Below are 15,996 nucleotides of genomic sequence, written 5' to 3' on the forward strand. Positions count from 1 at the left end.
TTTTACCGAACAACAATATAAAGAGTGTATATCAGTAAACACTCATGTACACAGGTAATTACATCTTTTTGTACATGTGCACTTATATTATAATTATATATATAATTTAAAACGGTACCTTAGTGTCAATTTGCAATTGTTCTGTGTATATTTGCATTTATCATGCCAGTGTTTTGTATTCTATTGTTACATAAGTTTTCTTTGCAATGTAAATCTTTGACATGGCATTTTGTGTAATGTACTACTTAGTTGTGATGTACTTGTAATAATGAACATCTAACTGGGGCCATGCAGGTGAACCAGGAAACTACAGTTCTATAGAATGTAGTGGTCTCAACCTCCTTGCAATGGAATTATTCCTGTGTGGCATATAGATTTGGCCAAACATGATTACACATCCATTGGCTGACAAAATAGTTTATGCGTATGTAAATATTTTCTGTATGTGTCTTAAATTATGCTTCAGACCTTTTGTACATATAGGTCATTTAAACCTAAATGTCAAAATGTCTAACGTTCGTATGCATCGGTTAACTATAACTATGACTAATTGTTTATGCAAGGGATTTTCATATTTTTTAAGGGTAAGATTTTATTTCGTAGCTTGGGTCTTAAGTTAAAAAACCTGATGATAATATTTGTTTGTGAAAGGCAGTATGTACATTAAAAAAAATAATATATATATATATATATATATATATATATAAACACACACATATTTTAGTGCTGTAACTGTATTAGATAGCTACATTATTAAACAGAGGCACACTGCCATCTAAAGGTTACAGTGTCCTCTGCATGCTGAAACCATTTTTTTCAGAATGAAGCCTTTGCTTGATTGTAATTTCTCTCATAACTCATAGACCGTAATCACAGAGCGATAATACTCTCATTAGCTTCTGATTCCTAGTGGGAAATATTGCTGTAGGTGACAATCAGGTTTGACAGTTAACAGCTGACAAAAAGGGTTGTCTGGTTGCTATCCAAAGGATAATATTTACTAACAGATCCTTGGCACTCGGCATCATGCTGAGAACTGTTACTTTTACAGATTGTGGTTAGGAAGAGGTTAAACTTGAATATGTTCACTTGACAAAGTACAAAGAAAGTTTGTTTAGCTTGGTAAATATAGTAAAAATGACATTTACAAAGATTGCCCAATCATATGCAAAGAAATCAAAAATCCAAAAAAAATGTTCTTATACATGATTGGATGGCTGACAGCAGAATACCTCTCCTCATTTATTAAGCTAAGTAAAATATCACTTTGAAAGGAAAAATACATACCCTATGTGAACGGCTTATATTTATTTCATTAAAAAATGCTTTTATTTACAATGCGTCTATTTACTACAGTATAGTTCTCCGCTGATTATCATTTTTGTTTGTGTCTGCTTGTGATTATAGCTTGTAAAGAAACATGTTCCAGCTGTAACAATGGATTTGAATGCACAGCCTGCACTGGATCACTGTTGCTAAAAGAAGGACAATGTGTAACGTCATGTGGACCAGGATACTTCCAAAGCCATCACATTTGTTCAGGTATATTGTCAGGCTATGTTGAGAATCATATTGGAGAAAATGGATGGGCATGAGTAGTTTAGCAGATGAAAAAGGGCAGGTCACACACCTCTCATTCAGCAAAAATTCAGTGTGCTGTCAGCCCAAAACAGGATTTAGCTGCAGGTTACTTTGTTTTTAACATTCTTTATTTAACCACCTGGGCGTTACACTGATGTCTAGATTTCTGTTCCAAAAGCGTTACACTGTTTTTCATGAAATTTTTTTTTTAAATTGTAGACCTGTAACTTACAGAAATATGTCCGAACAGGGTTCTAGTAGATATCATGAATATAAAAAATGTTTGAAACACACAATCATGTAAAAAAAAAATACTTTTAATAAAATTAAATAAAAGACACAAAAAATCAGCTTAAACAAGAATACATAAATAAATGAAAAATACTGAAAATGCGATAACTCGGTATAATGCATAGTAATATATTTTTCTAAAACACCTCCCTAGTGTCCGTCACATACCTATAGACAAAACCACATAAATATATTTTCTATTATTTTGGATTGGATTGGATACAGGACTTTGTATTCAATCCAATACAAAATGGGAACAAAATTCAAACTCTCATTTTGTATTAGATTGAATACAAACTCCTGTATCCAATCCAATACAAAATGAGAGTTTGAATTTACCAATTGCATACTTTGTATTTATTTTGAATTATTTTGTATTGGATTGGATACAGGAGTTTGTATTCGATCCAATACAAAATGTGTTTGAATGAGTTTCAGTTTGAATTTCCCGCACACGCGCCGACCTCATCGTACCCGCCGACGTACACGCACGGAGGGAAAAGAAGCCGGCCGGCTTCTTCTTCCCGGAGAGGGGACCTGACGCTGGAGGACGACGCTGGATGATCGCAGCGGGACCAGGTAAGTGATCGATAAACCCGAACTTTTCTCACTGTATTTTCATACAGTGAGAAAGTTCGGGTTTATCGATAATTGTGACTATGTTAAGCCCGTACCAAGGTCGGGCTTAACGGTTAGGTGGTTAAAATTTTACAAAATGCAAATAAATGGCATTAAATTACACATGTTGTAGGAAAATAAACAAAGTGAAGTACACATATTGTAGTAACGCAAACAAATTTAAGTAACAAAAAGGTCGGTACCATAAAAACTTTAACCGGGTTCCGGTAAAAAAACATGAAAATAAACAATACAATTCTTATAAAATTGGGATCCATTATGAGACATAACTCAAAGGCTGCAGTAAAGGGAGACAAAGAAAGAAAAAAAAATTCCATCATTAAGGTGGGTGAGTATTCTGGTATGCTTACCACAATTGTTCAACTATCCTTTTCAGAGAAGAGCTGGGCCCAGGTGGTTTCTGTATTCCTCTGAGCAGGAAAATTCAGACTAGTGATACCAGGTATTGAAAAATCTTCTACCTGTGCATTTGGAGGAGGAAACAAGATCCTCCATTCTATGGATCTGGTGAACTCACTGGATCCACAGACGCACGGGGGGGCTCTGGTTTTTGCCAATAAGTTGCAATGCACGACAAAGCTGCCACTATCATATGTCTTATCACTGAACTCTTGTATGTTTTAGCTGGGAAGGAGTTGTGCTGAAGGAGATAAAATGCTGGGTCATTCGGTATGTGTATATCAGTCATACATTGAGTTATTGATCGTACTGTAACCCATTCCAAAAAAATATGTATCAGGGAACCCAATGTTTTACACCCCCAATCTAGAGAGTAATTTATAGCTGAATTCCTGGTATCTGCTACTAATAAAAACTTTATGAGTCCAAAATACCCCTAAATCTTTTTCCCATGTTTTAAGGAAAGAGGGAGACAGAGTCAGTAATGATCCCTGAAGTGAAGAGTATATATCAATGGGAGAACATGTCTCACCCCTCCCACCCCCTCACATAGCTTCTCAAAAGGTGTAAGTGTTCTCTAGTACCTATCACCTGGGTGTAATGAGCGTACAAAACGGAAGAGTTGCATAGCTCTCCAGGAATCCAGAACCAAGGTCTGAAAACTAGGTCTTTCCTGCCTAGGCATTCGCCCGCCTTGAGGAATTGATGAGCTCTACAAGTGTTGAACGTTATTAGTAGAAGAAAACCACGGTCCTTCGCGCCGAGGGGTAAAGGAAAGAAGGGTTACCCAAAATCGGGAATAAAGGTGAAGGTGAAGGGGAAAGACCCCATTTGCTTAAATATCTAAGGCATATGTTCCAGGTACATCTTATTGTGGGATGCTGTTTCAAACCCAGATTCGGTAGTCTAGTAAGCCATGGAATGAATTGTATAGGTGTGGGACTGAATATCTGTTCTAATTCCGCCTATTGTTTGATTTGCCTGTGTCTACACCAGTCCACTGCTCCGGATAAATGTGCAGAAACATAGTATTTAAATAAATTTGATACTCCTAGTCCTCCTGCCAATCTATGTCGCATCAATAATGGCCTACTTAGTCCTGGTGACTTGTTTTGCCAGATAAATTTAAAAATACTAGAAGACAAGGATCTAAAAAACGAGCTGTGAATACAAATCGGGAGTGTTTGAAAAAGATATAGAAAGCGTGGGAGAACATTCATCTTGATGATACTAATTCTACCTAACCCGGTATTATTCTACCTAACTCTAGGTAATTTTGTGCCCAAATTAGTGATGAAATCTGGTTCCCATTTGAAGCTGGTGAAGAGTGTTTCACCCTAGAAAAAATTTCAGGCGAGAAGAGAGACTGAAGGGTTCGTAATTGCAAATATTAAATCATCAGCATAAGCTGCAATTTTTTGTTTTGAGTTTCCCATCTCCAACCCTTCAATATTCGGATTAGAACGAATTCTACATAGTAAATATCAAAGGAGAGAGGGGGCATCCCTGCCTTGTGTCATTGGAAATAGGATACGAGTTGGAGTGGTATCTGTTCACCCTGACCGTCGCTGTTGGTAAGAGTAGACAGACCCCATCCAGGAAAGCATGTGTGGGTCTAAACCAATGTGAGCTAAAGTCTGTTCCATAAAAGCCCAATCTACACGATCAATGGTCTTTTCTTCATCAGTGGAAAGTAGTAAAAAAAGGTATTTTTTTGAGGTTTTATCTCCAGAGTCTTTAACGGAAGAACCCATAGGAGGAATGTGTTTGTATTGCAGAGATTTACTGCATATTGTTTTTTCATGTGTTTTGCTCTGGCATTCATTTTAACTAAAAGCTTTATATTTAGCCTAACATCCAAACTTTTTTAGGATTTCAACTCCGCTTTTCAGTGTATTGGTAATGTGGATGTTTATTAACAAGCAGTATTACTTAAAGATTTTGTTATTGCCTTTCCTCCTTTAATAGTGTATCATTTGTGTATAAAGTTTATATTAGTTCTATCAACGGGTGTAATTATAAAATCTTTAACTGGTTTCATAGGGTGTAAAACTAAACCAATGTTGCAACATTTTAAAATAATGAGGAGGGACACCGTAAGGCTATTCGTTGGAAAAATGTGTGGACACGTCCAAAAGGTGGGCATGGTCAGTTAAATGCCTGTAAATAATCACTGTCTGCATTTTTGCTATCTCTGTCCCTATTGAAAAATCTCCTCTTGCTTGTCTGTCATAGTAACATGTTGAGAGCAGTAAAACCTGTCAACCCTTTTCCTACTTTAAAACTACTTAAGAATAGACATGCATCAGGCAAATGTTTTTCAGTTAGCTATACGTTAAATTTGCCAAAACAGTGCAATGGCTGATCGATGGAGTCACAGAATTGGCAAGCAGCAAGTTAAGTCAGAAATATTGGGATAGACTTTAGTTAACTGCTCCTGTGTGTGCTGTCCACTTTGGACAATAACTTCTGCCCATTCCAGAGATCTTTTCTACAAAAAGGTCCTGATTCCTCCTCCTTTTACTGAGCATTCCCTCCTAAAAGTAAGCCATTCTCCAGGGGACCAGTGGAACCCTCCGTAGGTAAACCTTACCCATAGAAATCTGACAAGAGCTGGAATCTTGTCAGAAAGAAGACCTTTTGATAAAAAAAATGTTTATACCGGGTGAGCAGCATTGAGGGTAGTAGGGGCTATATCAGTTTGACAGTCAGAAAACTACAATGTAGGTAATCAAAAACAGCCTAACCATTACTTGTTTCCTTTAATACATATTTCCTTTACAACATCCACATAATTGCCATTTTCATTAACAAGCTATTCTTACAAACCCACACAATAATCAGGCTTTGTTATGGAATAAAAACAACCTTCGCATATGCTTTTAAGGATTAGCTATTGGATAAAGCATGGACAGTACTATAGGAATGTTTGTCTTCTTCAGCCCCCTTGGCTCAAGGAATAAACCTTGACATTGGTTGTGTCTTGTGGAAAGAGCTGGTCTCATGAGGTTTAGTTGTAGATATTTTTTTAAGAAAGATAATATTTCAGTTTAGAGGTTAGAGGTTCCTTTTATTTGAAATACTGTACTCAGAATTATTATTAAGTTCTTTTTTTACGTTGTTTTACCCTGTGCAATTAGATGTGTCCTACTGGGTGTATACGTATGTACACCCAAAGGAAAATATTGATTTTTTTTTAACAAAGATAAACAGAAAACGGATACAGGAATAGATCTTCATTCAAATATTACCCCACTACTTTTTCAATAATTTATTCAACCAAAATATAAATAGATGTTATGGACTGCTGTGGAAAAAGGTAAGTAAACCCTTGGCCCCATTATTTAGTAATGCCCCTTTAGCATAAATTGTTATTCATAGACAGTTTGCATATCCCCCCCGACTTGAGATTTCCGACCACTTTTCCTCACAAAATACCTTTAATTACAATATGTTTATGGGATTACTTCTATGAACTGTCCATCTTCCCTGTCCATATACCCTGCAACTTTACCAAGGTAATTATATAAAAGATCTAATTCTACTTTATATTCTCATCAGTATTACACAAATGTCTTTATTATTCTAGCTGCGCAAACGTTGAAGGAGCAAAACAATCCCAAACCATAACACTTTCAACACCATGATTCAGAGTTGGAACTGGGTTTTTCCTTTATAATTTTTGTCTTCTGTTTGCACCAAATATGGCTACTGGTAATGTAGATAACCAATTTAGTTTATGATTAATCAGTTGACAGCACTTACCTTTGTGTTCATGTTTCATGGCCAGATGTAGTGTTGCTTTATTGTTCTTTTTTGACAACAATGTCTTTTTTTGGCAAATCTCCAATGCAACTTCAAAGTTTCAAAATGTACATATATGTACATACTAACTGTTGTAAATGTTACCTGCAGATCCTGTAATAAAGTTTGGGGTATAAAATTAGTAGTCACTTGAAAGTTTCACACCCTATATGTTATTTTACTGACCGTAAACTAGTTAAAATATTTTGATCATTTGGCTAGACTTCTTTTATCAGGGCTCTTTGATTGTGTCATGTTGACACCTTAGGCATAAATAGCAAAGGGAAAACTAGGTAACTACAATTAGGGTTCAGCACAACATTTAGTTTATATTTTAAGAAAAGTAAACAGTATGGGGGGTTATTGTTTGAGCAGTAGTGGATACTTTTATGATTGCATTTTCTGTTTTTCATTTACATTTGTGTGGGCAAATTGTCTTGTTACTATAAGATTTCAGGAAAATCTTCATTGCTTCTCATGGGAATAAATCCAATTTGCTTTAGTTCAGCCTGGCTGCACGGATTGCCTAATACAGAGTTTGTGGAGAAAGCTTCAGATTTCACTGTGTCTGTAATTCATTTCCAACAACCTAAAGAAAAATACTTCCGGTTAGTGCCTTGTAGCATTTTTTAGCAGAGTCAGTGAGCGTTAAGTGGCATCTCTTGTCAAGGTCTAGGAAACATCAGATACAAATGAATTATTTACATTATATTATTAGCACTACATTCTACTCTACTGTCAGATTGTAAAGATATCAATATTGAAGTTTTCCTTTTTCTTCCATACAGCAGAAAAATGTCTGACTTACTAGTTCTCAGGCACACAACTGTGACCGAATCATTTAAATAATACAACACTTTGTGCATATGTACAACAACAATGCTATCTTAGTGAAACAATCTTTTTTACAAAGTTCAAACAGACTCTCAGAAACAAAACAAAAAGTTCAAACTTGATGCATGTCTGTTTCCCCCTCAATCTCCGCAAGACCCTTCAAGCACATCTGAGTCCTACCAAAATTGTTCAAACCTGACACACCTTGCTTCCCTACAGATGTAAGTTTCTGCTTTCATCACTAGGAGCTGCTGTGTATATAGCAATATATACCCTAAAGCAGGGGGGTGTCTATAATGGATGTACGTACAAAGGCAGAAGTGGAGAGACCATACTTGGACATATAGGTTCTCCATATATTTCTTTTAAACACCATCGGAGAAAGCAAATCTCTATCTGTTAATAACATGCAGGAACTCCATACCATCACATTGGGATGAAGTGGGGCAAGCCAAGCGTCTTCCAACTCCCAGCATATACTGGGGGAGTATAACTTGGTCCATGAGGGCAAATAGAGATAAATCGCTACATAATATTTAATAGGGTACGGGGCCCCTAGACCTCCCAGATCCTTAGGTGTGCAAACCAAACCATCCTGGACAATTTATGTCTTCTATGCACCCAAATAAAATTAAAAAAACCAGCTTGTAGTTTTTTCAGGGTCAAGATAGGGATCCTGACCGGAAGGGTCCCAAATAATTAGGGGAGCTTGGGTAAAATCATCATTTTTACAGGCGAAATATATCTTAAAAGTGACAATGAGTGCCCCTTCCATTTGTTCAGATAATTTTATATCTCCTAGAATAGCAGAGGGAAATTACGAGCATATAGTTGGTTATAGGTAGCCATGACCTGAGTGCCCAGATGACTCAAAGAATGTTCCCGCCACATAAAGGGGTATCTGTCTCACAATGCTGAGAGTTGTAAGGGTGGAATAAATAGAGGCAAGGCCTCCGTCTTTGAGGAATTTACCTTATATCCTGAGACAGTGACAAAAGTTTGAAATTCAGCCATAAACCCAAAAACCCAACCCATACATTCGGGAGAGTAGTAAGGGGCTGCGCCAGTGTGAGAAGGACATCATCCGCATATACCTAGATCTTTTCACTGGGTCACCCTGAAATTTGGGATTGGATCTTATTCTCTCCGCAAGTACTCCCCATTTTAGTAAGTGTGGAGAACATGAATGGCCAACTCAGACGCCTTCTCAGCATCTAAACTGAGGACTAGCGAGGGAGTCTGAAGTTTTTTGAGCAAATCTTTAACGTTGATTACTCTGCGAGTATTATCACTCGCGTGGCGGAATGGAATAAAGCGTGTTTGATCCCTGTGTACAAGGAAAGGTAAAAATTTAGAGAGCCTATTTGCTAAAATCTTAGAATAGATTGACCAGAATTCAGCAATGCTATGGGCCTATAATTAGAACAATCCATCGGATCCTTACCAGGGCAAAGCATTACCAAAAGATTAGTATCAAATTGTAGGGGAGGGCAGCATTGGGCTCTGAAATAAGAACATGGACTCCTAAAGTAGTGATGAGTAAGTAAGGGCCAGGCCCAATCAATGCTGTTCACTGTCCCGAGGAAGAGAAGGCGACGGGAAATGCTGAAGCCAGCGCCTAGAACTTTTCCTAGGCATGACCACCTGCCAAGGTGGGGGCGATGGAGGCAGAGGATCCTCAGTCTCCCATCCAGGAAACTTGGGCGGGGAAATTCCCATATCCCAGCAGAAGGCAGGTAAGTCCTCCGGGTAGCGTAGGAGGGCCGACTTTCCATCATGGCGGGCTGTCAGGCTAAACGGAAAGCCCCATCGATAGGAAATGTGATTGTCCCGGAGCAGGATGAAGAGTGGCTGCAGAAGGCATCTTTGTTGCAGGGTGTGCCAAGATAAGTCTTGGAAGAGCTGTAGGGGAGCCCCATCAAATTTTAAATTGCGCATATTCCGTGCAGCAGCCATAATTTCATCTTTTTGTCCTCTGTATCCGCTGAGTAGCATAGAACATCTCGTGGCCGAGGCAGGTTGCTTCGAGGCTCTGTAGGTCATAAGGATTCCAACCTCTTGTGAAGAAGGGCGTCCCAGGAGGGGATTAAAGAAAGTCTGCAAAACTAATTTCAGATCTGAATTATGGGTAGCTTCTGGTGGACCGCAAACTCTGATGCTATTCCTGCGGCCCCTATTATCCATGTCTTCAAGGTGACAGTAGAGATCCCTTATTTTCAAGTGATAGTTCAGAGAGCTGCGTGTAAAGACCTCAATGCCCCCTTTATCTTAGTTTAAATTCTCATCCAAGTCCCCCACTCACCCAGCCAGGGACTGCAGATCTGTACGGAAGACCCCTGTTTTAGAACGGAGGGTTGCCTGGACCTCAGATATCAGTAGCTGAAAGTCAGCCTTAGTGGGCAACATCTGAAAGTATTGCTGCCATGGGGGATGTAATGCATCAGCCAGGTGTCCCGGTCCCTGCTTGCAAAGTTGGCATGGGTTTGCAGCTCTATGGGTCCCTGTAGAGTGTCCCCCATAGGATGGACTAGGCGCTTGCAATGGAGGGCCCAAAGGGGGAAAATCTTCCCTATTCAGCCTGTCAGGGCCTGATTCATGTATTTCATTGTTGCCCCAGGCTGTCCCTTCCATAGGAGATGAGGCAGCCTCCGGTCCAAGGGCTAGGGGTACAGTGTCATCCATCAGGTGAGTAAGAGATTCCCCCATCATGATGAGACCCGGGAGAGGGCAAATCCCCTGATGAGAGGGAATGACTCCCCCACCCCCCCGGTATGATCATCTGCTTCATGGTCATCTGCTTCACGCTCTGGGATGATCTGGCCACTCACTGTTGGACTGGGAGAGGCACTGACCCGGACCGCCACTGTGAGAGCTTGGTGTGAAGCCGGAGACTCCTCTGCACCCCAGGTTTGCTGGGGAGAAGAAGGAGCTGGCGCATCTTTGAAGGGTGAGAAGCTGCGGGAGCATCCCCAATAAAAGCCCTAATCGAGGGCTGAGAAGAATTCCGCTGCTGTGCTGAGGGGTAGGGGGAATCCTCCCGCCCTTAGGCCTCTTTGCTTTGCCCATCGCAGAAGGTTAGGTGCGGCTAAGCTGCAAAAATCTTACTGGTGCCGTCAGAGCTGGAGAATCAAGCAGCCATCTCCAGAGACCGCTAAGCCACACCCCCTAACAGAAGTTTTTTTAGATGTAACATACAAATCTCTTTTCAAAGTAACCATGTGCTGGAAATTAAGCTTTTTTAGCAGTATACATCGTGTCCCAAAGCAAATTCTTACCTGTATGGTAATTATTTTTAAATACACTATTTAATATGCCAAAATCACTGATTACCTGTTACAGCCCTTATATGTGTTGTTTTCCCAAAAATATATAGGCAGGAGAGTTCTCCTGCTATGTTCAGAATGAGATTAAAAGTATTTTTATTATGACAATAGAAACTTTTACACAACTCTCTGGTTGAACTCTGCATCTCATGGTCCACAAATGTCTGAGTTACGTTACTTTTTGCTCAAATCAAACTGCTGAAGTGAGGAGCAGAAATGACTAACCATACATTATAGTTATTGAAAGAGAAGAAGTGTCTCTGCTCACTTTGTGATAAGCTGCAGTACTATTGACTGTACTCTTCCAGCAGCTTGCATCTGTCCAGAACAGATCCTGGGTTCCTGGCTTATTTGCAACTTCTGTAGCCCAAACACTAACACTACACTTTTTTCAACCTGTCACTGTCAAGTTTGTTCACACTTCAAATGTAATCATTCTTCTGAAAATCTTCTGGTATTTGTTATTGTTGCTAACCTCTTTTTCTAAAAATACGTGTTTCTTGGCTTTTTTGCTGATCCAGAGGCTTTATTACTTTTACTGAACTGAAACAAGTATACAGGACTTCTGACTTTCTAACATCAATGGCTGAATACTTCTGCACCGGTGACTCAGAAAGTATTTAGTTGGCTTGGGGATTAGTATTTAGACAAGGAGGTCAGCTATAAATGCCTTCCTATTTCTCTCAAGGTTTCTCAGTGTTTAAAATGCTCAGTGTATTGCTTTCAGCACACAGTTTGCAAATACAACCTGTCATTGTGAATATCACTGACATTTTGCTGTAGACGTGTCTTAGGGAGCAAGATATAAGTCTGAACTTAAAGCTTTCACTATGTAAGCTAGCGCTGACAGGCATCTTGTCAAATAAATCGATACAAAAAGTAGCCAAGGCCATGGTTAATGTGAATGTTTAAATGTCCTCTATCGTCCAATAAAATACAACATTTTGATAAGATATGCTAGGTAATTACAAGAATTATTTAATGTATCCATTCTATTCCATTTATTGAAAATTCTATAAAGCCTTCATATAAAATGTAGTGTTCATTACATATTTACAATTACAGCTGGCAATAATAAGTGCCTGTGAATTTTTAAAGGTTTGGTTGGGTAAAATGCTAAAATCACTGCACGCCTTGCACAAAACCCAGTTAGACAATATGCAGTTCTGAATTCTAATGTTTATTTTGTACAAGTTGTGTTTTCTGTTTATTTTACTGAATGTGCTTTAAAATGTGTTATTAGAAGTTATTGGTTTTTCATTGTTTTCTCCATGAAGATCGGGGGACTCCTATATATAGGTAGGATTAAATGTACCTTTCTGATAAGAATAAAATATATTGTATTTAGAAAATAAGTTATTTCTGAGTGTTAGGAAAACTCCCTTAAGCCCTAATTAATGACACTTCCATACTGAAACCCTTCTTCAGGCACAGGCTTATGCCATTGTGTCATAAATACTAAAAGTTTACGTCATTTGGATTTCTTTAATAGCACTTGAACAAGAAGGTGCATGTTTGCCATCTTTTCTCACCAAGGTGTCATCGCTAGAATGTTTTTGTATGTCATTGCAAGGGAGTTAACTGAGGACAAGCTGGTAAGATTATATTTCAGTAATTTAAATGTTTTTTTTTTTTTTTTAAGTCTGCCAACTTTTCTTTTACAGTTACCAAATGAAGGGCTAACTACATACTTGACATTTGTAAAATGAGTTTCAACCTAGTCAGCTTTTTTTTAATACTAATCTGTTTCCAACTTGAAATATTTGAATTTAGCTTCCATAAATTGTTCTTCTGAAAAATTGACTGCTTAATATGGCTCATATATTAAATTTTTAAACACTGTCTTTAGCTGAGAATTGAATGTTTCTTAAGTATGAATATTATAATGTATGATTTTTTGGATTAATGCTATATGTTAAATTGACAGATTAATATATTTGTTTCAGCTAGTCTGATTTAGGAGCATCATATTTTTCTTTGAACTCTAGGGGTTCTATTTATAAGGCAGTGAATCTGACATTCACCAAACATTCCCAGGTGGGGAATCAATCTCTGCCATTCAAATTTATGATCCTAGAAAATCTCCACCAGGGAATGTTTTGGTGAATAATAGACCTCTATGATGTTTTTGCTATAACTGACAATTGTACAATTTCATACATGTAAATGGATCGGCCATTACAGTGTTTGTCAGGTCAAAACTAGTTTTAGGTGGTGTGAAAAAGGAAAAAAACATGATTTTTAATTCTGTTCTTGGCACCCTTAAAAAGTTTTTCGGTCACTTTATTCGGTCACTAAAAATGTGTGACATTGAAGGAGTAAACATGCAGGTTCTGTATGGAATGGAATAGGGTTAGGACCTATGTCAGAATTTCATTGCATTTGAGGTAGGAGTGGAGGCATCTTTTTTCATTATCTGTTCTGTTAAAGAAAAAAATCAGTTATACATGTTATAATAACATCAACATGAAATAATGGAATTTAGTCTAATTTCCCACCTCTTTTTTGCATTAAGAAGGAAGAAAGGGTGCTTACAGAGTGTGGTGAATAGGGGTTTCATGAAGTAGGTGGGGGGGGAGAACTGTTGTTTTAACAGTCTGATCCGTATCATCCACTATTCTGTGAACCTGCCTTGCTCCCTTCCATTCTCGGACTCCACACATCCCTCCTTACCAACCGATATTCACCTTCTTATCCCCATCATCAGACACACCCCACCTGGGTACCCCTCAGTTTTTTGCATATAGTTTCTAAAGTGTTTTTCCTTTCATTTCATGGCCCTGCTTCTTACCTCCCACCATTCCATGATCTGTTTATGTTATTACCATTCAGTGCAAACAACTGAACACATTTTTGAGGTTATTTGGAATCTGTGGAATATTAAAAACGTTTGGTTTTTTTAAACACCATGACTGTGTTTTTGAAACTGTTCTTTGTATACCACAAAAATCTCCATTCTTCTATAATAGTATGTAAGTACACAGTTATGTTGGTTAGACACAAGTTGTGGTATCCTAAATTTGTTGAAGACCGGAAACAAAATGTATGACATGCATGGATGCCCTTTCTTGCAGGTCTGTTTAAAAAGTAACAGATCTGACATTCACTAAAGCATTCTGTGGTGCACAATCTTCCAGGTATAAATATTTCAATGGCAGTAATTGATCCTCCAACATAGAATGTTTCAGTGAATGTTATATTCACTGCTTTATAAATAGACCCTTTGGCATCTGATACCCTTGCTGCAACTACAAATTCTCAAAAAACGCATACAAGCGGGTCCATCTGGAAAACAGATATTGGCCTTTTTTAATAATAATAGGGGCATAGTTTTTGCTTATACTTTAACATAGCTGATTGAGCAAAAATATAAATGTTAGCAAGAAAACTACTGTATGTAAGTAAGCAAGTAAAGCTATATGCAACTAACATTATTCTTAAGCTTTGACCTTTTTTTCCTGTGGCTCAGGTTCTGTATTAGTATTCTGTTCAATATGCTTTCAACATGTGCTTGGTTTATTATGATAAATATTATGATCCAAAAAGTTATATTGTTGCATTAATCATATACCATGTTAAATATTTGTTATATTAATAATTAGGGTGTCTTCCGTTTTAGCATGTCATGAAACCTGCTTAGAGTGCCATGGGCCTTTGGAAGGAGACTGCAGGGTATGCAAGGACCCACTGCAAGTGAAACATTGGGGGCGTTGTGTGGCCAGTTGTGGTCAAGGATTCTTTGAACAGAATGGGACTTGTGCAGGTAATTCTGCTACTAAGCCATATTATCATTTACCTTATATGACCTCAGTAAGGTGACAAGGGTATGAATATGTAATAGCTGATTGCATCTCCAAAGAATAAATAACACCACTAATAGAGCATGTTGCAACATATTGATGTTGAAGGAGAATGCCAAGACAAGAAAAAGTCAGTTGATTTATTTTGGTTGGCATTAAAAGAAAATTCTTCACTTAATGTATACCAAATTCCCTAACTCCAGTTGAGCTCTAAAAGCTGATTTTTTAGCCTTGTAGGAGAACAAAGAAATGAATATACTGGCTATTTGATGAACAATTTATGATAACTGCACAAAGCAAAAAGGGTAATTTTTTAATCTAATATTACACAATATCATCATTGATTCATATTATAATACCATATTGATTTGCACTGTTTGCATGGTGATTTTCATTTAGTACTTTATAAGAATTTTTAGCTAGCCATTTAAAATTTTTATGGAGAAATTTGGAGCATTGTATCAGGAATGTGATGTTGTATTCCAGTCTGCTGATATAGTCATTTGTCTAACATGACTAAAGTTAGGTTCCACACTCAGTCATATGCTGAATATTTACACTGTATTAAACATCATGCAGCATAAACACAGTACAAATATATATATAGACTTGTTATAAGTGTTCTGTATAACATTAACAGTTAATTTGAGCACAATGTTAAGAATGTATGCCTAAAAAAACCCTAGCTTATGATGTTGAGGTTCTGGCATTGTTTGATCACCTATGCACTGCTATCAGAGAAGAATGTGTTTTTTTGTTGCCTGAAAATAAAAAATCACAGTTTTTGACTTTGACAATATTTATCTGCATTAGATGTCAACAATAACAGCTTGCTAACAAATATCTATTAGGTAAAGTTTCCCAAAAAATTGAAAGCATTACCAAATAGTATCCTATTGTGCCTTTGCCAGTATCAACAATTTTCAAAAATACTCAAAACGCTTCAAAGAACATATGCATTTTGTTTAAAATATATAAACCTACATTAAGAATAAATTTGTTTCTGTGGGAGGATTAAAGATACTGTGGTGCAGGGATTGCGTCCAATACCTTTACCATTCCAAATATCACACTTTTGGGTCTGTTATGTATATGTAAGCAATGTATATGTATACTAAGAAAGAACTGGTGTTACTGTGAAATATAGGTGATAATTAATCACGTATGGACATTACACTCTCTATTGCTGCAGCACTTTCAACAGATAAAGTAATTGCTGTACTAAAGTGCTTGTTTGAGTATTTCCCTCACAGAAAATGTTTTGTATTTATTCCTTCTACCTTTGAAAGTGAAAGATTAAGTGCCTGATACGTTGCTTTACTCTA

The 15,996-nt window shown here is 37.6% G+C and overlaps 1 protein-coding gene across 2 annotated transcripts in view; it reads left to right on the forward strand.

The window, feature by feature from the left end:
* The window catches only part of FRAS1 (Fraser extracellular matrix complex subunit 1), a 251,450-nt gene that overhangs the window by 115,715 nt on the left and 119,739 nt on the right, over positions 1–15,996 (forward strand). For both annotated transcript variants that reach the window (XM_072405386.1, XM_072405387.1), the window contains exons 14-15: positions 1,408–1,542; positions 14,491–14,634. In XM_072405386.1, coding sequence (XP_072261487.1) covers positions 1,408–1,542; positions 14,491–14,634 — 279 coding nt within the window. The remainder of the gene's footprint in view (positions 1–1,407; positions 1,543–14,490; positions 14,635–15,996) is intronic.

Source organism: Pyxicephalus adspersus, chromosome 3 (genome assembly GCF_032062135.1).
Source record: "Pyxicephalus adspersus chromosome 3, UCB_Pads_2.0, whole genome shotgun sequence".
Lineage (NCBI taxonomy): Eukaryota > Metazoa > Chordata > Amphibia > Anura > Pyxicephalidae > Pyxicephalus > Pyxicephalus adspersus.